Here is a 24,553-nt window from a genome sequence, read left to right as displayed (position 1 = left end):
GCAGGAGGGGGTGGGAGGGAGGGGCTGGCGGCGCTAGGGTTGGGGCCCCTGGCGCCGCCTGGGGGGGGGGGGAGACGACGCGAGGGGGTGGGGAACCTGCAAGATGAATGTCCCTCCGTCAGATTCATCATAAGATATAGTTTCATATTTTATATTTTGGCGTTGTAGATACAAATAGTTTTCATTATAAACTAGTTCAAAGTTTGACTTTACAAAAAATCTAAGCATGCACGCAGAATACTCCCTCCATTTCATAATGTAGTGCATATAGGCCAAGCAGTAACATGTTGCTACTTCATACCATAACCCAACTACCGATCTACATGTCATGGCCGTCTTGTTGTTCTCCTGTTCGTTATTGCCTATGCTTGTGTTGTCTGTAGTAGCCGCTGCTGCAGGTATGAGCAGATTGAACAAGCAACATACAGAGTTACAGACGGGGCTGCTGCACTAACCAAGTGCTGTCAGGAACAGTAACTACAGAAGACAAATCCGGCTGCCGATGCGATGTGTGAAATAATCCATACCAAATTAGTAATCATGTTCAAGTTCAGTTACTGAATTTGTTTGTGCAGTAGCACGTTCTGTCCATCAGTTACTTGGGAATGTCTCAGGTTCAATCGTTCTGTGCGCTGAAGATTGTTCATACCCCTATCCTGAAGAAAGAACACCTATTGTTGGTGCAGTCCGGAGATACACACATATATATTGCTCAATCTCACTTGCTCACGTTAGTTCGCATATTAATCCCATAAACGCTTGAGATATAATATTTTCCTTGCTATATGAATTGAACTAAAATTATTTGAGAGCTCTGCATCCAAAGTTCCCCAAACTGACGAGCGAGCGACGATGTAAAAGAGTAAAACAGAGATTTAGTAGTACTAGAGAGCAGAGTCACGGTGGTGGCCGTCTGATCTGCTCGACGATTGGTGCGAATTACACAGGCTGGCTGTGGCAGCTACTCTGCTTCTTCAGCCTTGGTTTCAGTTCGTCTCGTGAGAAGACACCACCAAATGACGCAGGTAAGAAGGGTGGGTGATTCTGCCAGCGGGAGGTTGCTGCCTGCTCCGCCCGGCGTCGTCGTCCTATATCAGGCAGAGGTTGAGTCATGGTGTCTCGATTTGTATACCTCGTACATGGTGGTCACGGTTGAAAAATCAGAGCAGTAGGGAACATGTATACTCTTGAGCACAACAACATTTCTTGCTTTCCATGCATATTTTTCGACAAAGAGAATATAGTAATATTGCGAAGATACCAATTACACCTGGTCTCTCTGCTTTCCATGCATATAGCCCAAACTAATTAAAGTAACTGCTCCAACAACAGTAAGATTTATAAAATCTCAAGTAATCTTCACAACTGAACCACACTGACGAGCTTGGTCTCCGGGTCACGGTCGGCGCGATGGCGAGTGCGACACGTTGGCAGCTGGACGTTGTCTGGTCCTTGACAACCCGGGCAACTCCGGGGGAAACCCCAGATCTCCATGGGATCGAGCAATGGTGGTGCTCTTGCGCCGTAGTCCCTCTTCAGGGCATCGTTTTGGAGTTTGCTACTGCCGAAGGACCAGCGAGGCCGGCGGTGTACGCCCGATGGCGCAACTGTCGATGAAAATTGCGCCGACTACGGTCATGATGGACGATGGCGGCGTCTTTGATGTCGTTTCCTTATCGAGGCATCATTGTTGCAATTGGCGTCATCAAGCTCGGGATGCTCCGGGGGAAACCCTAGATCTGGGTCTCCCGGATCAGACGATGATGGCGTTCTTAGTAGCGCTTTCTCTCATGGGGGCATTGTTTTGGAGCAAGTGATGATTGGAGGTGACAAGAGGAGGAGTGGTGCTTCATCACACACATTGATGGTGTCGGATCTCGAAGGCATGGCCCTCTGGAGATTAGGCGTTTGATGTGCGATGATGGACTCGCGCAGGAGGTCGACGTTGTCTGGCGTCGTGGTGACGTCGGCGGCAGTTAGACCGGGCAACATTCATGTAGCAGTACAGCTCTAAAGATGGATCGGTGGCAGGTGGCTGCGTCGGCCTCATACCCAGCAGGCGTCCTGGTTGAGGAGCACGCCGGACTGGTGGGTGCCCATACCTGGCAGGTGTCCTGGTTGAGACCTCAGGTCTTAGATGTTAGGTTTGGCTGCAAGGTCTGTTTGGTACTAGGCCCAGACTATCTGCATCCCTTCATCAATTGGATAGGAGTAGCGACACTTTTATTGCCTATATGGTGGCTTCAGTCTTACTGTGGTTTGACTTTGTAAGGTCTTGTGTGAATAATTAATAAGGTTGATGCATGCATCGTCCAGATGCAGAGGCCGGGGGTCCTCCTTCATTTTTAATCTAAAAAAAAAGAAACTGAACAACACTGAATATATATCATGATGCCGTCAAATGCACCGAATGAATGAATATTGACGATGATATCAATCACACTAGGAGGATATATATGGATCGAAATCATTGCGGCAATAATTTGTTTGAAGCCGCAGTTGGCGCTGACTGACATTATTAATTAGGAGGATAAACAACAAGCAACTAAAAGCAGCAGGCATGTAAAATTAAAATTGTGTGACTACTCTAATTGGAATAATGAGCTCTCTACTCACGACGTTAATACAGTAGTAATATTGATGGATGATTTGACGATCAACTCTACTCTACTAATGCCAGGCGGAGGTAACCACCAGTGGCTTGTCCTTGCATCCAAGGTAGAGCGCCCCATCCCTCTCGTCGCACAGGTAGTTGGGACCGTACACCTGCAGTCTCTTCCTGATGGTGCCACACACTTTGGAGCTGAGCGGAAGCAGTGTAAATCCAGCCATCATAAGGCGCGCCTTCCACTTGACGAAGAGGTGGTGCCGTTCCACCATCTCCGCGCCCTCACGGGCGACGAGGTTCACCACCTCCCTTGACAGCCCGTGCTGCTCCATGCGGATCCTATCAATGCCGACCCTCAGGTCCATGGACTCCGAGACGATGCTGTAGAAGTAGTAGTATTCATCCCACATGTTGTCGTCGTCCCTCGGGATCAGCGACAGGTCGATCGACTCGAAGACAGTGGCGTAGTAGACTAGTAGTCCAGCGTCTCCACGAACCTCTGCATGAAAGGGCCCGTGCTCGTGTCCAGCTCCTGCTCCACAAGGGTGACCACCTTGGGCGACAAGCTCTTCACCAGCCGTAGGATCCGGTCTCGGTGATCCTCCGGAATGCAGTGCAGCCCCAGGTTGAAGTTCACCACTAGAGCTTCCCCCGGGACGACGGCGAGATGGCCCTCTTCCACTTGCTCTCCGGAGATAGCGACTGCATGGAATTCCATGGGCACCCCAAATTTGACAGCGGAGAACCGCAGCCTCATACTGGTTTGCTCGAGCATGCTGCCCCGAGCATAAGCAGGTACTGAATCATCAATTCCTGTGATCCTTATTGTCGGCGGTCCCCCAACCCTCTTTGAAAGGGCTCGGATGATATGAACCCACTGATGTCCTGCAGAGATACGGAAGTCAATTATATGGACCTTGTCTTGTCTCTCGACGGCCTCTATAATTGCAGCATTTGCCGCCCCGTAGCCGCCCTTGAAGTATGGGCAGCAGGCCTCGTACAATGTCTCCTTGTCGTACATAATTTGTTCCGTGCTAGTCTCTCTTCCTTTTGGTTTCTTGCAGGCGAGCCTGGCAGCAAGCCCTTCCACCATGTAGGCACCCAGCCTCTGCAGCGGCTCACCAGCTGATACTGAAACCGATTTTCTCAACTCCTCAAGCATCGCATCGGCTTTCATGGACCTGTCTTCCCCTTCGATGGCTGTAGCACAAGCAATCAATAGTTCCTTCAGGTTGCTGCCTCCCGTCATCTTCCGGTTCCACTCAAAGCTGTTTCCTGTGAGTCCCTCTCGTTTGCTTCAGTCCACAGATAAGTTTTGATACTCGGAGTAATATAATTCAGATAAACAGTAGAGATATTAAGAAATCTATCCAATGAGTGATACCGCTTTGAATGTTTTTGTTCCTCAGACTTTAACTTTCCGGCCGGCCGGCCACCAACACCAAGAATGACTTGTGTTTTGGGGGTCCTGAAAATTTAATACACAACTGAGATATATTGACGATTATATTGTAAAAATTTCACGCACCAACTAGTTCACCCAAAAGTATAAACTGATGGCCACTCTGGCCTCAAACGTGGGCACGACAGGTACCTACCCTTGCACTTGCAGGCACATTCCGGTACCACCCTCACACACTTTGGGTGCTACCCACACTACCTCAACATAACATATATATGGACAGGGGAGTTAATAAAGCCCCCAAAAAATTTGGGGGCTAGCTCAACTAGATAGCACAAACTGACATCAACTGCTAATATTAATGCATTGACAACTTGAGTAACCAATGCCGACCAATGTAATTAGATTAAACAGCCGGATCCCTCCCAAATTCCCAATTCAGCAGCATGCATGCATTTCATCTACGGGATTGCATGTAAACAACAACAACAACAAAAAACTAATTAGCCGACGGGGTGAGAGAGAATATCCGAACCTGGGACACCTCCTAGGGTTCGATGTTTAGTCACGAGATCATCTCCCTCAGCTCAGCGATGATGCGCGTTCTCTCCTCCATTCCATTGTTGGCAACGAGAGGCAAATATAGGGCTGTCCTCAGAAATTAGACCACCATGATGGGCCTTGATGCAAGGGGGAAACGGAACGTACAGCCACTGACCAGCATCAGGATTCATATTTCGCTGGTTACAGGCGAGATCTAGTCTTTCCTGCCATGGATTTGGATCAGGTGGACTTAGGACTGGGAGTGAGGAGAGAGAGGGGGTAGGGTAACGCAAGGAAGGAAGAATAAGCACCCGAGTTTTATTTTTCCACACGGTGGGGCCCAGCAACCGACCCAAAGAATCCTACTTTTCCTTCGAATTAGTTTTCTTTCTCTTTTCTTCGAATCAGGTTCTTTTCTTTTCTCCGAATTGATTCCTTTCTTCTTTTCTTCAAATTGATTCTATATATCTTTTTCCTCTTTTCTTCGAATCAAATCCTTTTCTTATCTTAAAGCCCAGAAGATGCTAAAAAACGACCAGGGACCATTTAATATACGCGGCTGCTACAAATCGAAACTACTTCATAAACGATTCGTGCTGCACGATTCAGGCACGATAGTTAATCCACCGGCTGTGTTGCACCTAGTTCTACACATGAATGGCCAGATTTGCAGTATCGTCCAGCAATCGTCCAACAGTGTCATCCTCTTTTTTTCTTTCTATCAATGGGTTTAAGATTCATTAGCTTTCTCATTCTACTCTTTCACAAAGGAATGCAAAGAGAACTTAGCAGCACTCGCTACAAATCACTTGCCTGATGCCAAGGGAAGATTAACTGCCTCGTCGGTCGTACGATCCACGACCGAGGAACGACTCTGATATGAGGCCAATTCCAACGCACGATCCCAAAAGGATGTCCATTTCGTCCGCCTTTTGTCCGTTTGGGGTGGTAATAGGATCGTGTCCATCCAAATTTGTGGATGTGCGAGTCGTGCGCCCAACGCGCGGCCGTATTTCGGTCGCATCTCGTCCGCTGTGCATCTAAAATATGAAAAGAACAAAGGGTGTAGCTAAATGGCCATAGTTCACGCAAGTGGCCGCATTCTTGCCAGTTCATGCTGACCGGTAACAAAGCCAGCGGACTATAGAATGGTCACCCAAGTTTCACACTGGCAACAAAGCCAACGGCCAGCACACAAGTCAGCCTTCAAAATGGACAAGTTTTTTAGGCTGGCAACAAAGCGAGTGGCCAGCCAGCCTTCAAAATGACAAGTTTTTGGTGTCCACAACAAAGTCAACGGCCGGCACAGTAGCCAGCCATCAAAGTGGAAGCCATCATGGTCATGGTCTCACCCTAGTTCAGGCTGTCGCGAGCGAACATCTCCTTCTGCCGGTTCGCAAACCAAGCCTTCCTCCCCGGTGACATGTTGTTCTTGACGACGCTCATGAACGCGATTGGAATGCCTACACAATCAAAGATGCGGCCACAATTTGAAACGACACAAAATGCATCAAACATAAATGGCATGCCAACATGAATGGACATAAATGGCATACAAAGTCACCAAGGCCTAGGCCGCTCAAGGGACGGGCTTGAACGCTCTCAAGCGCGGCACAATACTTGTTGCACTCTTGTTAAATGAACCCCCATCTCTTTTGGATTGAGTTGATGCCGCGTGTGCTCGCAAATTGGTAGGGGGCAAACTTCCCTCACTCCTGAATGTTCTTATGAACACTTGTCCAAAAGACAGATCCTTTTTCCACAGCACCTTTCATGGATCATGGCCTATCTCCATCCGGGCCAATAGCTCCTGTGCGACGTTTTTCATGCGAATTGGCAAGTGTGCGACGTTGTTCGAGAGAATGGCTGTGGTGCGACGCATTTGAGCAGGTAAATAGCCCACGCACGACATGGCTGTTAAATGTGGTTAAATTGGTCGTCAACCAAGCCCGCCCGTTTATGTTAGGACATGTGGGTCCAACTTAATTGTTTCTCAAAACAGCTGACCGTGCCCTGCCGCCCGACCGTGCCGGGCCCGCCACTCTGCCCCCCTTCTTCTCTGGTGGCGGCGGATCTTGCGTTCTCGGTGGCGGCGGCGGAGCCCTCGTTCTCAACGGCGGCGGAGCCTTCGTCCTCAGAAAATGGTGAGTGAGTTTAAACCCTAGTCGCCTTCCCGTTCCTCTCTCGGGCCCGTAGATCTCAGCTAGTTTCCTCTGTTTTCGCTTGCGGAATCGATAGGTTGTGAGGGGAGCCCGTGGGCATACTGAGATGGAGCCACCAGATTCAACTTCGAATAGGTAATGCGCCTCTCTCCGATCCAATTTTGCATGCAATTAGGGGGTGGCCTCGTCTGCTCTTTCTCACAAGCTCACACTGTCCGCCACTGACAGAGGGGATGCTGCCGCTCGGACCTTTGAATTGACAGTCAATTTCTTTCCATCAAAGGCAAAATTAGTTGATGGTAGCATACAGAACATTGAGAGAGACACAATTGTTAAATGGGATGTTGAGTTTACAGAGATTGATCCACAAGTTCTACAGAACATGGGAGAGACGGCAGTGAAGAAATGGGTGGAAAAAATTGGGGAGAATATTGTTTGGGGTCCAGAGCAAGAAGTATCACTGTTGCGGTTTGATGATTGGAAAGGAGAGTATGTTAGAATAGAAGATGGTGAACAGATTGTTGAAGAAATCGATCGGCAAAACGGCTGGACAAGCAAACGGGCTAATTTTTTTGCTGAGCTCGTTGATCTGAACATTTTTTTCGAAGGTTGGATATGTGCCATCACAATTGGCTGCGCAGATGGTAGATGATGATTGGGCTACACAGAGGCCATTGATTCCCATTTGTACTGAACTTACAGTAATAGCCGAAGAGGGACATGTGGCTGGAACTGAAACTGAAACTGTAGCAACTGTTGATTGGAATGTAGTTGAATTAGATGAGCCTACTGATTTGGTCATTGCACCAATGCCTGACATTGAGATGGCCAAACTTTTTGGCATTCCAGTTGATGACAGAGATAAGCAGGAGAGGGGCGAATCTAGTATGCCTGCTAATGCTGATGAAGAAGTAGATGGACAGTTGATGGAACAAGCTGCAGATGAAGTAGATGATGCACATGATGATGAGCTGGTGCATGTGTATGACAAAGAAAACCCTGTCATTGAAATAGGCAAGTTGTTCCCAAGCATGAAGGAGTTTAGGATGTGTTTCAAGACTTATGCAGTGAAACATGAGTTTGATGCCAAGACAGTTTGGACTGATAGAAAGAAGTTTTATGCGAGGTGCAGAGGATTTGATGGTAGTGTGAAGCCTTGCAAGTGGTACATATCTGCTAGACTGCAACCTGATGGAAGTACTGTCAGGGTTAACCAAATCCCCAATCAACATACTTGTATTACAAGTTCACAGACAGTATCAACCATGACATCACAACTTTGGGTTGCAGAAAAGATCACCCCAATTTTAGCCAAAACACCAAACACTACTGCCAAGAAACTCAAAGTAGACTTGGAAAAGATGTACCCCATTAAACTGAAATATACCACAGTGTGGAAGGCAAAACAAAGGGCAATGAAAAATTTATATGGTGATTGGGCAAATACATTTAGGATGCTTTACAACTTCAAAGCAGAGGTGGAAAAGAGGTCACCTGGCAGTGTTGTGGAGATAGATACAGAGGTATCACCCTCAGGTGAAGTCAAGTTCTCCAAGTTTTTTATGGCTTTGAAGCCTTGCATCGATGGGTTCAAAGCAGGGTGCCGTCCATATTTGAGCATAGACTCATCATTTTTGACAGGCAAGTGGAATGGTCAGTTGGCAGCATGCAATGCTCTACATGGACACAATTGGATGTTTCCTATTGCTGTTGGCTTGTTTCAGTCAGAAACAGAGGCTTCATGGACATGGTTCATGATCCAGTTGAAAAGATGCCTAGGGCCAGTGTCACCTTTGGCTATACACACAGATGCATGTAAGGGGCTTGAAAATTCAGTGAAAAATGTTTTCCCACATGCTGAGCAGAGGGAGTGCTTCGGTCATTTGTGGATGAATTTGATCAAAAAATTTAGAGGAGAAGAATTTGGGCGCATGTGGCCAGCAGCAAGATCTTACACTAGACAGACACACAAATATCATCTTGATAAGATAATGGCAGCATGTGATGAGTTTGGTCCATGGCTGAACACCTACCATTCTTTATTATGGTACAGGTCAGCATTCAACACTGCCATCAAGTGTGACCACATCAACAACAATTTGGCAGAGAGTTTCAACAACAAGGTGAAGGAGTTAAAAGATTTGCATGTGCATGACATGGTTGACCAAATTAGGATCATGCCCATGCGGTTGTGGGAATTGAGAAGAAGGATAGGTGATTGTCTGCAAGGTGATAAGCTTCCAGCAGTGGTACAACAGGTGGTCAATAAGAGCAGAAATCTTTCACATTTGTTTGTTGAAAAATCTTCACCTTGGGGTGCTGAAGTTAGAGATAACAAAACTGGAAGGAGACATGTTGTTAACACTGAATTGCATGATTGCACTTGCCTCGAGTGGCAACACACTGGTAAACCATGTGAGCATGCCATTCTCTTCTTAGCATCCCAACCGAAGATAAACATGCACCCATATTTGCATGAATATTATTCGGTAGCAAGATTCAAAGCTGCATATGCTACTCCAATTCCAGCACTTACAGATCAGTCTCAGTGGCCTGAAGTGGACATTGAATTTTCCATGTGTCCTCCCTTGACGAAAAGAAAGGCTGGCAGGCCTAAACAGAGTAGATTCAAGGCATGGTTTGAGAAAGGTGGGAGTAGTAAGAAGGAAAAGAAAGATGGAAAGCCAAAAAGGGCCCAAAAAGGTAACAAAAATAGATGCAAGTTGTGCCAGGAACTTGGGCACAGAGTGGGATCTGTCAAATGCCGTTACACTCCTGATAAGCCAAAGTATGTTCTTGTTTATTTGTCTGTGTTTTTATTTGGTTCTTTTTTCAAATTGCTATATCTATAACATTTTCCCAATGGCCAGGAGGAAGCGAGCAAGTCAGCCCCTTGTTGTTGAACAGTGTTGGCCAACAAAAAAGCAAGAGTCAATGGCGGTAGAAAGAAGAGAAGTGTGCCTGAGCCTGAGCAGACTGAAGAAAATCCTGCTGCAGTCAACATTCAGACTGAAGAAACTCATGTGGAGGTGCACACCGAAGAAACTGAAATTGCAGTAAACATTCAGACTGAAGAAACTGCTCTCGAGGTTGAAACTGAACCTGAGCTTGTCGAGGTTCAGACTGAAGAAACCCATGTTGAGGTACACACCGAAGAAAATGAAACTGCTATCAACATTGAAACTGATCATGAGGGTGTTGGCGAGGTGTTGAAAAGACCGGTGAAGAAAACCTAGATGATCAGTGAACTTGTGTGTGTAGTAGAACCAAAAACAAGAAGTGCTAAGGTGAAGAAGGGCACGCGACGTGGTAGGAAGAGGTAGAACAGAGAACAATTTGAATATTTGGGGCATGTAATAATATTTGTAACTTGATGCGTACTGGTAGTCACTATGTATCCCCGTATTTCTATTCGAACTTGTTTGTTGGTACCTTGTCTAAACCAGCCAAATAAAATTCAAATTTAAATTCAAATTTGGGCTCAAATTTGAATTAGGGATGGGGTATTGATGTTTTAATGCTATCTAAAGTACCTCAACTGAAATTATGTTTGCTTGCTGATCATTCCGAGCCCTTTTGGTAAGTTGAACTCATAGTCATGAAAAGTGTGTCTCAAATGACCTCCAAAGGTAGGGTAAACGGCCTCATATTTAAGCAAGTTTTTTTGGCACCTTGTCTAAACCAGCCAAATAATTTTTCTACACATCTATTGTACCTTTATAGTGTAAATCTAAAGTCTCACTATTTATTGAATTAATTTTCTATTATTTTCTTTTTTTTGAGAAAACAAGGTTTAATAGAAAATTATATATAAAACAAGTTTAATGAGAAAAGTAAGTTAAGATCTTTCTTACTCAGTCCAAAATGATGTTTTGGTGAGGTTTTCACACTTTTCATTTTCAAAACCCCACCTACTCTCTCGGGTGCCCACTACTCTCTTCCTTGAACTCCATACTACATTGTTCGAGGAATGACAATTTTGTGAAGGATTTTTCGTAAAAATGTATGTAAACCATATTTATATTTTTTTCTCGTTAGTACACAACATAATAAGACTATGTGCGCAAGTTTTATATTTTTTTGATTTTTTTTGAATTAGTTATGCTCAACCCTAATCAGCCAAAACCCCTCAAAACCCCTCAAAACCCCTCTCAAAACCCCTCAAAACCCCGCACACTACCGGGCCGTCGATCGTTGTGCGTGGACGGTTGAGATCAGGCGCTAGGGTTAGCTACAGTGTGCATCGATCCGCATGAGACGCGCTGATTGGTTGAATCGGTGGGGTTTGGATCAGCCTCTCTCGTTGGGGCATCAGGACCGTTCATTTGAATCCAACGGCAAGAGTTGACACGGTGCATGGACCAAGCCTACGCAGTGCCCTTTCCATCATTGCATGCGTGGCTGAGCCTGCCCGCCCACCCGCGGCATGCATGCCCACCCGCAAAGCTGCGCCCATGCGTTGCATGCATGCCCCTCGACGTAGCCCTGCTCCGCCACCCCTATCAACGCAGTAAGCTGTCGCATGCCTACCATTAGAACCAATGCATCGTCGCATCAAAGCATGCACTCGGCCACAATGCAGCAGCCCGATGAAGACAACCAAAAAGCCAACGCTGCATGGCGTGTTGTACATGGCGTGCTCCTCTTTGAGGACGCAATACTGGCATGGGGTATCGAGATGTGGGTATCGATGCAGTTCAAACGGCGTGCTGCCCGTTACAAGATGGGCAAATGAAGGCGTCCATTATTGTCGTGCAAATTAATGGGCTAGGGCATGAATGCACGGGCGGCACACGCAAAGAACCCGGGGCAGGCGTGTCCCCTTGACCCACGACGGCACAGACGCGTGCGTGAGCCCGTCCCCCTTGACCCGCGACCGGTGGCACAGAAGGATTGCAGTCCGTTTCCCACGCTCCAACCAAACGCCGCCACCCCATCGTGTACACACTTTCATGGGGCGCCACGCCCCCACTAAACGCCGCCCGCCCATTAATTCTACGGGGTGAAACCACGTCGCACTTGGGCTATTTAAGCCGGGCACTATCGTCTTCCTCTCCCTCCTCATCCACACCCCATCCGCCTCCTCTGCCCTCCTTCTTCCTTCTTCTCCAGCAAACCCGACTGAGCCGGGCCACCCCTCCACCATGCAGTACACCGGCCCCACCTACAGCTTCCCCCCCACCGTGCCGGAAAGGCTCTACCCGGACGGAGTGTATGTAGAGAGAACCCTTAGGGTTTGGGTGATCTCGAGGTGGAGGGGCGCAAGGGAGTTAGCGGAGTTCTTCCTTGGTGCCGGCTTCCACCACCTCCCCCGTGGCTCTCCTCGGATGTACCATCTTGAGGAGGTCAACCACAACGGCATTGTGGTCGGGCTCCTCGCCACGTTCACCAATCCTTTCGATGCTTTCCATCTCCTCGGGCGAGCGTATTGGGTTGGTTGTGAGTTCATAGCTTTCACAACCTACAATATCTACACCGACTTCAACGGCATCTTCCCCAACAACGGCGTTATGCACACGCTCCCGTACCCCATCAACAACGGGGGGGAGGAGTGAAGGGCGACGCCCGGAGGAGCGAGGTGGCCCCGGAGGAGGAGGAGAAGAAGAACCCGAAGAACCCGAAGAACTCATTGGTCACCTCAAGGTGACTGATGATCGTGACGAGGAGGAAGACACAAGCAACAAACTACTGCTCACCGAGGATCAGTGGATCGCTCGGAAGAGACATGAGGAGGAGGACTTGATCCGTGGATGAGTGGATCACTCGGAAGAAAATATATGATTTTACTTCCTACACACTGTATTTTTCTTTGAGGGATCTTCCACACTATGTATGCTTGTGTGCTTAGTTTTTTCAGTGATCTAGCCATTAGTTAGTACTCATCTCTCTACAAAAACCATACACATCTTTGCCCCCTCTCGTTTTTCAGCCTGGCTCCGCCCCTGGGAACGCCCATATGCAACCCCGTGCACGTGACGGTTCCTCGCGCAGCCAAAGAGGTGGTCCCAAAAACTACCATCAGCTCTGCAAGGACGATCACGAGCACCCGGCAACTTCTCCGGTGAGCCCTACGACCGCAACATTTGCAGTACCTAGATGACACCATAATACTTATGCAAAACACTGAGCGAGACTTGGTTAATCTGAAATATCTTCTATGTTTCGAAATCTTTTCAGGGTTAAAAATAAACTTACTTAAAAGTGAAGTATTTGTTATGGGTTCCTCTGTCTTGATCATCATCGAGTAGCGAACCTTCTTAAACAAGGTGCAGGCTTTTCCCTTCACCTATCTTGGGACCGCATTGCATTCGCTCATGCTGGCCTTCTCCAATAACTTGTCAGCGTATGCCATCTGGCTCAGAGTGATCTTGCCATTAGCTTGTTGTACCTCGATCCCAAGATAATAACTCAAGAGATCAATGTCACTCGTCATGAAGCTAAACATCATCTCCTTCTTGAAGTGAGAGATTGATGATAGTCCCGCGCCAGTGACAATTAAGTCGTCAACGTAGACTCTAAGTAGTGGTCGATGATTGCCCTTTCCACGGATGTAGACTACATGCTCAGATGAATTCTGCGTGAACCCAAGAGATAGAAGTGTGTCATCGAGCTTGGTGTTCCATCTGCGTGGAGCTTGGTGGATTCCATAGAGTGGCTTGTGAAGGCGGAGTGCTCTTATGCTCATGCTCATAGCCTTCATGCATGAAACCAATGTGCAGCTATATATGTGGGATTTAGGGGCTCAGAATTTGTGCGTGAGATTCACCCCAGGGCTTGTATTTACTATGTACTCCCTCTGTAAACTTTTATAAGAGCGTTTAGATCACTACGCTATTATATTTGTTTACAAAGGGAGTACTATGGAAGCATAGTTGCTTGAGGAAAGTCCAAACATTCAGCACAGACAACGAAGGCAGACCGAGAATTCAACGTCAACGTTCAAATTTCATTAATTATAGAGTTTTATGCCATTCACCTAAAGCGACATGGGCGGTCTCAATGATGGCGCTGAAGATGAGGTTGCCACCCAAAAGTCACCACGGACCCGCCAATGGCTGCTGTATAATTTAGTCCTTTGCCTAGGAAATTCAGAAAAGTACCCTGCCATTTTTTGGAAATTCAGAATTGTATACTTTCTCCTTCAGCTTCTTGAGTCAACAGTGGCTATAGTCATTCAGCAATGGAGAGCAAAACCAGCAGTGTCTACTACTATCACCCATTCAGCAGTGGCTACTGTCAACCTTCAGCTGACTACGCCATTCACTGGAGCGACAAGGACAATCTCAGTCAAGGTGCCGAAGACAAGGTTACCGCGGGTGCATGGTGAGAGCACAACGATGGAATAGTCACGGCCCAAAAGTAATGGAGGCGAACTGGACTTAACACCAACGCGCCTTCACAAGCGGGCACCGATGTCTGTCTGCTATACAGTTTACCCCTTGGCTCAAGGTTTGAAATTCAGAAAGCGTGTCTTTCTCTTTGTTTGGAAGTTTAGAAGACTGTTTTTCCTTCAACTTGCCTAGTGTACGCCAAGATCAGCAGCAGCTCCTCCTATATATCAGCTGTCTTTTGGAATGAAATTACCTGATTAGCAGCCACATTTTGATTTCGTTTTTGCAGAGCTGGCGTGTACATACGTAACTTGTACTCGATAATGGAGCATACACATATGAACAGATATCACCACACCTGTGTACTTAGATAACGTTTCTCACTCGCCGGTCAACGGAAGGTTAACCCATCTTAACTTTGTTTGTTGGTGGTAGGAGCCTAGGATCCTCTGATGTCAATTTTTGGCTTTACTGTGTGATGCATGTGGGCTAAGTGCTAACCAAAATGATCACACACGTCTTCCATATGTAAGGAATCCTTTTTTGTATAGTTGCTTGCAACTTGAAGATACTGACGTTTCACTGAGTTCTAAATTTGAAGGCTTGTGTGGACCAAGGTTCGAATTAGGACTTCTTTAGCCAGCTGCAAGAAAAATCAATGATCTGAATTATGAAAGTATAGTAGATAGAGAAAAAGAAAAATGATGTGATAGGAGTCACATGAATTTCGAGTTCGTAAGCACCGGTCTACGGGCGAGAACATAGTTTTCATTTCCAATGAGATTGCCATGAATTTCACATAATTTCAGTAGGCACTGGAATATTTAAGTTTTGGTCAAAATATTTTAGTTATGTCAGTTGTACACAAGAATTCAAATATTTTCAAAAATTTCAAATCTTGTTTCTGAATTTCAAGGGAAACTTTCGGTCCTTTGGCGGAAATGCAAACTGAAATCACTGAAATTCAGTGATTTCGGTAAGCTCTAAAATATTTCTCGAACTGAAATTCAAAACCATGGTCCACACACGGTTGAAATGCAAAGGTCGATGGAGAAAACACAGTTCAGCCGCAGAATGATTGCTTATGAGAAGCTAGCCCCCACACAGAGGACAAACGGATGTCAATCAATGTGCCTCCACAAGTGGACAGCAGTAGCAGCAAAAGATGTGCTTCCACATTGAAGAGTTTTACAGACCCAAAAACAGCGGTGTCTCCATAATCCCGTAGCCGGAGTTGCGCACCAAAGGCAATGACCAAGAGCAAATCCTATGTGCCGGCAATTATGATCGCTGAGCGACGAGCAAACCAGTAAGCAGGCCGGCCCATTTAGCGCAAGGAGGAGGGTTCATTTTCTATTATTTTTTATTTATTTTATTATGTTTCTAAATATTCAGAAATTTCAAAATTGTCCAACATATTGAAAATTCCTCATTTTTTTAAAAAAAATTATGTTTCATACAGTGTTCAATTTTTGGAATTTCAAAATTTGTTCACAAATTTTAAAAGATGTTCGAATATATTTTTAAATGTTCACAGTTTCAAAAAGTGTTCCTACAAAAAAAGATCGAAATTTCCATTTCATTCGTGATTTTTAAAAATATGTTCCAACATTTCCAAAAAAAGAATTTTAAAAGTTGTTTACAATTCAAAAAAATTGCTCATTTTTCGAAAAAAAAAACTTGAGCATTTTCAACGAATGTTCGTGTATCAGGTGACTACTTGCCGCAGTGAGCGGCATATTTCAGGCCGGGAGAGCAGCCCATCACAGGCCCAGGCAGCGAGGCAAGAAGGCCACATGTTGGCTTGCTGGATCCCTTGGGAAGCCAGTACGACTGCTGCATCCCTCCGGCCGCCGCCTGAGCACTGCCACGTCCCGTCCCGTCCCGCTGCCGCGCCGTTTCCCCTTGACCCGTTGACCTCGATAGTCAGGTGCTCTCCCCGGCCGCCGTGCTTCTGGCCCCTGCCTCCTCTGCTCTGCCAAGACGAGGAACAAAGTAATTTCTGAATTTAATGAATTCAAGCTACACCTAATTGAAACAGAGTTGCGTACTTGCGTATGTATTGTATTGAACTCGATTTGATGCATTTTGTTATCACTTGTCAATTTTCATTTCATATTGTAGAAATACTGTATAACATGAAGAAAAAAACTGCATTCAAAAGAATAAATTCTTGCTCACAGCCTGGAGACAATCAAAGCTGTACACCAACATTCAAAAGAGAGCAAAACCTTAACGTCTTACTCGCTGTCTGGAGGATCATAGTACAAATACGCCCTTAACTTACATAAGCGTTTTCCGTGACATAAAAACCATCAAACGTTATTTCTCAGTGTCTACACATGCGCCCAAACAATACATACAAGTAGGTAAGTAGATGTTGGTCTTACTTCTTGCTGCAGAAGCAGAACAACTAAATGTTGTCCTTCATGACTGTTGTGCGCTAATGTACTCCTTCTTTATCTTCTTCAACCTCACAACCACATCACTCATGGTCATCCTTTGGTGAGGCGACTCATGGGAGCAGAGCAAGCCTACATCGAATATTGACACAAGAAATTCTTCCAAGCTGCAGCCAGAAGAAGAGTGTTGGAGCAGCTGATTGTCCGTAACATGGACAAGATCTCCAGGAAACGCCTCCACAACCCACTGCCTAAGGCTTAGATCCCCAGTAAAAATGGCACATGTGGGTCTTTTTCCGGTGATGACTTCAAGGAGCATGATCCCGTAGCTGAACACATCTGTCTTCCTTGATGCTTTTCCAATGTATGCAAATTCTGCCCAAGAAGATAGAGAATTAAAGAATGACAAAATACCTAAAACAACTGACTGTAATGAGAAAATTGAATTTCAAGTGCTAGGTAAGTACCTGGTGCCATATACCCAATTGTTCCAGGCATGCTCACCGAGACCATAGAGTTGTCATCACCTAGTAACAACCTTGCAATGCCAAAGTCTGCCACGTGAGCCGTCATGTCCTCATCGAACAACACGTTGCTAGGCTTCAAGTCACAGTGCAAGACCACCTCATAGTGCTCATGGTGTAGATGCTCCATTGCCATTGACACGTCGAGCATGATGTCAAGCCTCTCAAGGAACCCCAGCTGCCTTGTGCCTTCAGAGTCATGTAGGAGCATCTCTAAGTTGCCATTGGGCATGTACTGAAGGACTAGTGCTCTGAAGTCTAGGTTAGAACATGTGTTCAGTATCTTGATTAGGTTGCGGTGCCTCGCCATACGCAATGCACCACACTCGACCTCGAAGCTTCGCCTAGCTTGTTCCAGCTGCATGTCTAGGACTTTTATTGCAACCACCAATCCATTGCTCAACTGGCCCTTAAAAACTTTTCCAAAGCTTCCAAACCCCAATAGGTTGTTGATGCTAAAATTATCAGTGGCACGAGCGAGCTCATGGTAGGAGACTAACTGATGGCCGATCATGTCGTCCATACCATCAGAAATTGTTGTGCACGGTGTCTTCTTAACTTTCTTTCTGATCATCATGTATACACAGGAAGCTACAACTCCAATTGCTATGATGGTAGTAGGAAGCAAAAGTTTTAGCATGTGGCTGTTGGTTCTTCGCTGAGAGTTACTTGGACATGGTGAAAATCCTAAACGTGGAGCACCACAGAGCCCTACGTTCCCCTTTAAAGATTGCAGGTTGATGTTTGTGAAAATACCTCCTTTAGGTATTTGACCTTGTAGCTTGTTGAAAGACAGGTTCAAGATAGTGAGGTACGTAAAATTGGCAAGGTACACTGGAATGGTGTCGGAGAAATTGTTGTGGGATAGGTCTAAAATTTCCAGGTTAGCTAGCTTACTAAAAGCTTGTGGAATTGAGTCATGGAATGAATTGTGTGATAGGTTCAAGTAGGACATCATTAGGAGATGTCCAATCGAATCTGGGAGGCTACCAAGCAAGCGGTTGGTAGAGAGATCTATGCTATTAATTTGTTTCAAATAGCTGATATCAACTGGTAATGGACCATTCAAGAAGTTTTGAGATAGATCTAGTGTAATGAGGCTACTAATGTGAAATAAGCTTGGTGGTATTGTTGATGATAGCTGGTTGCCAGATAATCCTAAGTATTCTAACTTGGTAAGGTTATCGAGTCCATTTGGTATGGAGCCAGAAAATTTGTTGTGGTTGAGGTAGAGTTCATCAAGATTTTTTAGCATTACAATTTTTGCTGGGATGGAGCCAAACATAAGATTGCTGGAGATGTTAAGGAGTTGTAGATTTTCCATCATCATGACTGATTCTGGGATTGTCCCATGTAGTTGGTTAGATGAAAGGTCTAGGACGTTGAGGCTAGTGAGATTGGACACTGTAGCTGGAAGCCCACCTGATATCATGTTTCCATCTGCAATGAATGTTTGAAGTTCAGTGGACATGTTCCCTACATGGTTTGCGAGGAGAGTCCCAGTGAAATAGTTTTTCGACATGTAAAGCCTTTGACAGTTAGAAAGAGTTGACAGGAAGTTCAAATCTCCCTGGAAGTTATTATCTGCAATACCTAGGGATGCTAGAGAGTTTATTTTACCAATTGTTTCTTGTAATGATCCAAATAGAAAGTTTGAATCCAATAGTAGTAGTCCTAAGCTTGACAAGTTACCAAGAGAAGCAGGAAGAGGTCCTATCAGTTCATTTTGTGCAAGATGCAAATATGACAACTTGCTCAATTGTCCCAGTTCTGATGGGATGACCCCTGTCAGCTTGCAGGATGATATGTCCAATACCTCTAGCCCTGTGATGTTACTTATGTCAACAGGGATTGGTCCAGAAAGTGTATTCCCACCCAAGGTAAGGATTTTGAGACGAGTCAATCTGCCCAACCATGTAGGCACAACATCGTGAAACGAATTTGTGAACAAGGAAAGGGTATCGAGATATTGACAAGATGCAATACTCAACGGAATCTGGCCGGTGAAACTATTCCGTCCGATGTCGATCTCTTGCAGCATCGGGAGACTGAAACTTTCATTGCCGGGGATAGGACCAGTTAGGTTGTGATTGCAGCACAGCCAAATAAGGTGTAGTCTAGATGAGTTAAACATTCCTAGAGGCAGTGGACCGTGGAGATGATTGAATTGCATGCTAAGAAACTCAAGCATTCGCAACGATCCAACAGAATATGGCACTAGTCCTGAGAAGCTGTTGTTGCCCAAGTTGAGATAAGTTAACATGGGAGTATTGTTGAATAGATTGGTCGGTATTGAGTCACTGAGATCATTCCTCTCGAGATTTATGTATGCAAGACTCTGCAGGTTCTGCAGCTCTAGTGGGAGTGGACCAGAGAGATGGTTCGAGTCGAGGCTAAGATTTCGAAGCATGGTGAGGTTTCCTATGGTAGGAGGGATGCTACCTGACAGGCCATTATCACCGAGATATAGGAATTTTAGGCGATGCAGTCTTCCTAAATCATCTGGGATTGTGCCTGTAAGATTTGTGTTGGTGAGGTTGAGGAAGGAGAGGAAAGTGAGGTTACCAAGCTGAGGAGCAAGCAATCCATGGAGGGGCGCATCCGGCAACGACAGAGAGGTGACACGCTCTCGATGCCGGCTGCACGAGACGCCGACCCAGAGGCAGAAAGATGTAGCGGTGGTCCAGTTGCTTGCAAGAACGCCTTGAGGGTCAGAGAGCTGGCCTTTGAAAGCCAGCAGTGCAGCGAGATCAGTGTCGCTGCGATTGCCGTTGGTCGGCCTCGAAGAAGAAGTGGAGATGGCAGATACTACTAGTACGGCCAGGAAAATGCTTGCCGCAGCCATTGGAGGTGCGTGTGTCTGTTCTTCTAGCTTTTGGTTTAGGAAAATGCGAATGGAGGCCGAGCATCAGGTAGGCCGGTATCCTGGCCATTCACGTGCGCTAGGGATGTGTGCCCTCCCGGTATTTCTGGTTCATGCTCCCTCGTATCGCTGCACCATCGCGTGTATTGAGGGCAGGCCAGCTAGCACGTGTAGGTACAGAATCTAGGCATTTAAGTAGTTGTTCTCAGGTCCATTCGACTCCACATCCTCTCCATACTGAACATAGTACATCTCCCACGGGCACAGTCGAAGGAATCCCGGCAGGCACGGCCGACCACCAGCTCGGTTATTGCACACGTGGCTTAACTATGTCCAGCAGACACGGATCTAGTAATAATTAATAAATAACCAAATCACTAGGCCGCCTAAACAGCAGCTCACCAAGATGATGTCGATTTTGAGGCTGTAAACCTAATTTACAGGATCAGGGGCAAATGCCAAGTTGCGCATAGCAATAATGACCGAGTCGGGAGCACTGAATTTCGTCTAACCACGGGCAATCTGACAGTCTTAGCAACCTAATTAAGATTTTTGTGAATGTTGCATAAACTAGTGGGTAAACAGACCTGACCCTGCAAGATAGTAGCTGAAAAACTATTACCATGTTAATAAAAATGATTTGTACATTTAATGCATCAACATTAACACACAAATCTTCTGATCGTCCCACATGCCATTTGCACTGGTGCATGTCTGAACTTAACTAGGATTGGTAGGAGCAATCAACAGATTATCACACACAGGGTAGACAAATTTCCAACATACTCTGTTATGCCTAATCATTTGCATTCGTAGGAGCAATCAATAGAACCTAATCATTTGCATTTTTTAAAAACAGAAAAAAGCACCATTAGCCATGAAAACATCATCAACCAACTAAATCAAGAAGTAAAAGCTGAAGAATTCCTCACCTGATGAGGAAACTAGTTATATCAAGATCGATCAAGATGCTTATTTGTCTCAGTGATAAAGAAACACACAATCTGAAGGCACCAGATGCATATTTGCTTAGAGATATTGCATTTTTGCAATTTTTGTGATGGGCCACGTGCTTGCTCCCACTGCCAGGCATGACTACAGTACACATATTCTTGGAAGCACTAGAACAACATAGGCAAAATGAAAGAATCGAACTAGGGAGGTTATGTGTGGAAGCATCTGTTCCAAGCTGTCAGAAAGTTCAAGGGTGATGTTTCCAAGGAACCCAACTATGCATATTGTTGGATGGCATCTTTTTCTCTGGGGCAGAACTGCACATTTTTTCAACCCTTTGTCGCATTTTGTCATCTTGCATTCTTAGTTGAACTGAACCTAAGACAAATCTGCGGAATTTGAAGGGAATATGGATTAGAAAGAGTTGGCAAAAAAACACAGAAGATATATGTTAAAAATGTCTAACAAAAATTTCTGATGCTAGGCATAATAAAGATGTTAACAACCGCCAATTCTGCACATTGGGGAAGGGCACTTGTATCTATCCATGGCACATGTGAGTTGGCAAGAAGGCAATACTACAAGATTGCAGAAATAGGAAAATGCTTCAGATTAAACACCTTCTACTTCAGGGTTGAGATCACAGACCATATCAGCATGGTGCTGATCAGGAACCACAAATGCATCATCATTGTTTTCTGCACATCTAACCCATAGATACTATCCATCAGAAACCAAGCAAAGGAGCAATTTAGGTTTTTTCTTTACATGAGAATGGTCAGTGCAAAAAGTTGGGACTGTATGAATTAGCACCGCAAAGAACACAGGTTGGAAAAAATTAAGCCGATGTGGCACATACGCATGGGTAAGGATAACATTTTCTCTCATGATTATCCGTCACATATATTGTCTAAAAACATCACAGTAAATTCGGATCTAGGCAGCAACAGGATGAGAAGAGACCTATCCAGTTCAAACGAAGGGATTACAAGCAAACAAAAGGAAATCACATCTGTACAGAAGTACAAGCATCAGAGAGCACTCTATTCTAGATTATCAACACAAATCAGAGAGTACAAAAGGGTATACATCTGTATCGAGCCATGCAGCCAAATCAGCCGTACCAAAGGAATATAAGGAACAAACTTGAAATTACCAAGAAACGTGCAAATCTAGAACAGATGAAACCCATCTAAGATAAAAGCTTAAGTACATGAGGTGTGATCCAGCCTCACCGACGGAAACAATGAAGAAAATGATTTCTCCCGGCCGGATCCGTGGACAAGGACCTCGCCCTGGACAGATCCGGTGTTCCGCAAACTCGAGGGGATCCGGTCGCCGGAGTGGAAGAGGACGCGGGATCCGGGTGATTTGGCTGTCGGAGTGGAAGAGGACGAGCGCTCGGGCCGGCGCTTCGGTCGCAGGAGCCGAGGGAGGGTGGGGCTGCACCCAGTCTCCTGGCCACGGCTGAAGGGGAGCGTGGTCGCCGACGACCACCACCGCGGGAACTACGCACAGATGAGAAAGAGAGAGGGAGGGGGATGGCCGGGCGACGGAACAGGAACGACAACGACAGAGAAAGAGCGTCACAGGTTGAGCAGAGAGGACACGAGCAGGCTGATGGGCCAAACATGTACGCGCGGGCTGTATCCCAGACCGTATATGGATGCATAGGCTGACACGAGCCGACACGAGCCTGCCAACAAGCTGACAGATTCCAGATCTCAAAGCCCATTCCAACAGCCAGGATACCGGCCTACCTGATGCTCGGCCACCAAAAGCCCTCACTCGTGGTAGTGCCCTTATATAGGATTTCTAGTTGGTCTTCGGCTCTTAGCTGACACAGTGATATTGATGAGAGATTACAATCTTTGGCCAGTTTCGCATAGCATGACTCGGTCAGCATAGCATTAAACCGTACACCTATCATACCTTCTTTTGTGTTGAGAAATTACACCTATCAAACCTTATAGCATTAGTAAACGCTTCAAGTCAATCAACCACCAGTGTCCACACGTCCACTAAACATCGATTTCAGTTTTTATTATGGAATTTGTTACTGGGCTGTTTCATTTTTTGAAAAATGTTAGTGGGTTGTTTGTTGGCTAGGAAATATCGCCAGGACACGGAAATGATGTTTGGAGCTTGAGCTCTAGGTAGCTTTTTATTAGGACCACCTTTATGCCTCAGATATGTGTGAAACTGAGGTATTTACTTGTTGTATCTGTTAAGTATTTCACATCTGGCAAAAAAATAAATTTGCATGGTCATCTGGCAATTTCAGAAACTCATTTGTTCACATGGCTGCCTCACCACGTGAGACGACTGACACCAAAGATGGAACAACCAAGTGCACTCTTCACAAATCTGCCAGATACTTTGAATGAGATCTTCAGCGTAAATTAACCGAAAATTTTACATCCTACTTCTGAAAGAAAACAAATCGCACACCGTATGCAAGATCACAATTCATAAAATACAATTTTTTTTGCCAGACTGGTCTTCATTAGAAAAGAAAATTCAGATTAGGCTTCATAAAAAAGAAGCCAGATTATGCTTCAGCACTCCAAATTCGTACAACAAAAATATTAAATTGGACATAAATCTGTACTCCCCTAGCTAGAACACAACCTATCACTTGAATAGCTTTTGGTATTAGAAAAAGTCACCACACCTGAAGACTCCATTCCCAAATAAATAGTATTCTCGTGGAAATCATGAGATGTGCAATGCTATTGGGAGACCACACTACATAAATAAAGCACAGTCAGTTATGAATTATCCGCGGTCTCTTCGTGCATACATAAATGGCATTGCTCATTCCTAAGCTTCAACCACAAATAAAATGTTTAACCTTTAGGAGGATCTTCTGCTTCCATTGCATCAACCAGATTCTGTAAAGATTGCATCCTCTGCTATCCCATTCCCACCCCCACAAACTTCATCTGAAGCTAACACTATTCAAGAATCCACCATTTACATTTTTTTTGACAGCTATATCCTTCACATTTAAAACAATTATGTTTTTGGGAGAAAGTCATGTGTTTCACAGCCTGGGATTGAGTAGCTAAGGCCTAAGGATGAAATGTTCACCCAAACATCCTCCTGTAAATGGTACTCATGGGCATTGACCTAGTCAAATCAAGAATTAATTATTTTCCTTGGTGATTAGCTCATACGATCGGTTTTCGGAGGACCACACTGTCTAACTCATTTCAACATCATAAAGATTTTTCAAATAATGTTTTCATAGCACATCAAAATCACGATTTCATGATTATGTGAGTGTACATACTTGCTCCGTTCTGCAAGGAAGATCAGTTCAAACAGAGATTTTCCTTTTGCACATCTACATTTTATCTCTTGGATCTGAATTTGTGCTTCAAATTAGTGCAGAAATTTTGTATATTTTCGAAGTATATTTACCCAGAGAAGATTCAAACATTCAATACACACTAGGAAGGGAGATTAACTAAGACTACGGACGCCATTCAAAATTAGATGACTTGACGGAGTCTATCCTATCAGTACCATACACAACCTAGTCTAGTCAACGTGACTTATAGTCAATGAGCCAGTCAATCACGTCAAATTAATAATTTTCTCTAATTAGTGATCAACTCATGCTATGGGCTGTCAAAGTACCACTGTCAATCATTCAACATCTGAGACTTCTTCACACACAGGCTTCATTGCACATCTAAATCATGGCCCTACCTATATCTCTCTAGATTTTATTGCATATGTACATCATGAACCCCCCC

At 45.2% G+C, this 24,553-nt stretch overlaps 1 protein-coding gene, 1 long non-coding RNA gene and 1 pseudogene across 2 annotated transcripts; all 3 read right to left on the bottom strand.

The window, feature by feature from the left end:
• Positions 1-2,471: 2,471 nt before the first annotated feature.
• LOC119288394 lies at positions 2,472-4,830 on the bottom strand (annotated as a pseudogene).
• Positions 4,831-16,328: 11,498 nt separating this feature from the next.
• On the bottom strand, positions 16,329-19,817 carry LOC119284417 (probable LRR receptor-like serine/threonine-protein kinase At3g47570). The gene is made up of 2 exons (XM_037563545.1): positions 16,916-19,817; positions 16,329-16,823 (listed from the first exon to the last, which is right to left on the bottom strand). The coding sequence occupies exons 1-2, from the start codon at positions 19,815-19,817 to the stop codon at positions 16,474-16,476; spliced, it is 3,252 nt and encodes a 1,083-aa protein (XP_037419442.1). The 3' UTR covers positions 16,329-16,473.
• Positions 19,818-20,745: 928 nt separating this feature from the next.
• Positions 20,746-22,294, bottom strand: LOC119288396. The gene is made up of 2 exons (XR_005141173.1): positions 22,025-22,294; positions 20,746-21,178 (listed from the first exon to the last, which is right to left on the bottom strand). It is a non-coding gene; the product is annotated as an uncharacterized LOC119288396 (long non-coding RNA).
• Between the last annotated feature and the right edge of the window lie 2,259 nt (positions 22,295-24,553).

Source organism: Triticum dicoccoides, chromosome 4A, assembly GCF_002162155.2.
Source record: "Triticum dicoccoides isolate Atlit2015 ecotype Zavitan chromosome 4A, WEW_v2.0, whole genome shotgun sequence".
Taxonomy (NCBI): domain Eukaryota; kingdom Viridiplantae; phylum Streptophyta; class Magnoliopsida; order Poales; family Poaceae; genus Triticum; species Triticum dicoccoides.
The sequence above is the reverse complement of the archived record's forward strand: the minus strand, read 5'-3'. Positions and strand labels throughout refer to the sequence as shown.

Coding starts and splice junctions, on each gene's coding strand:
- LOC119284417 (XM_037563545.1), bottom strand. CDS start 19,817: ATGGCTGCGGCAAGCATTTTCCTGGCCGTACTAGTAGTATCTGCCATC. Junction 16,824..16,915: donor AATTGGGTATATGGCACCAG/GTACTTACCTAG, acceptor CTTCTTGGGCAG/AATTTGCATACATTGGAAAA.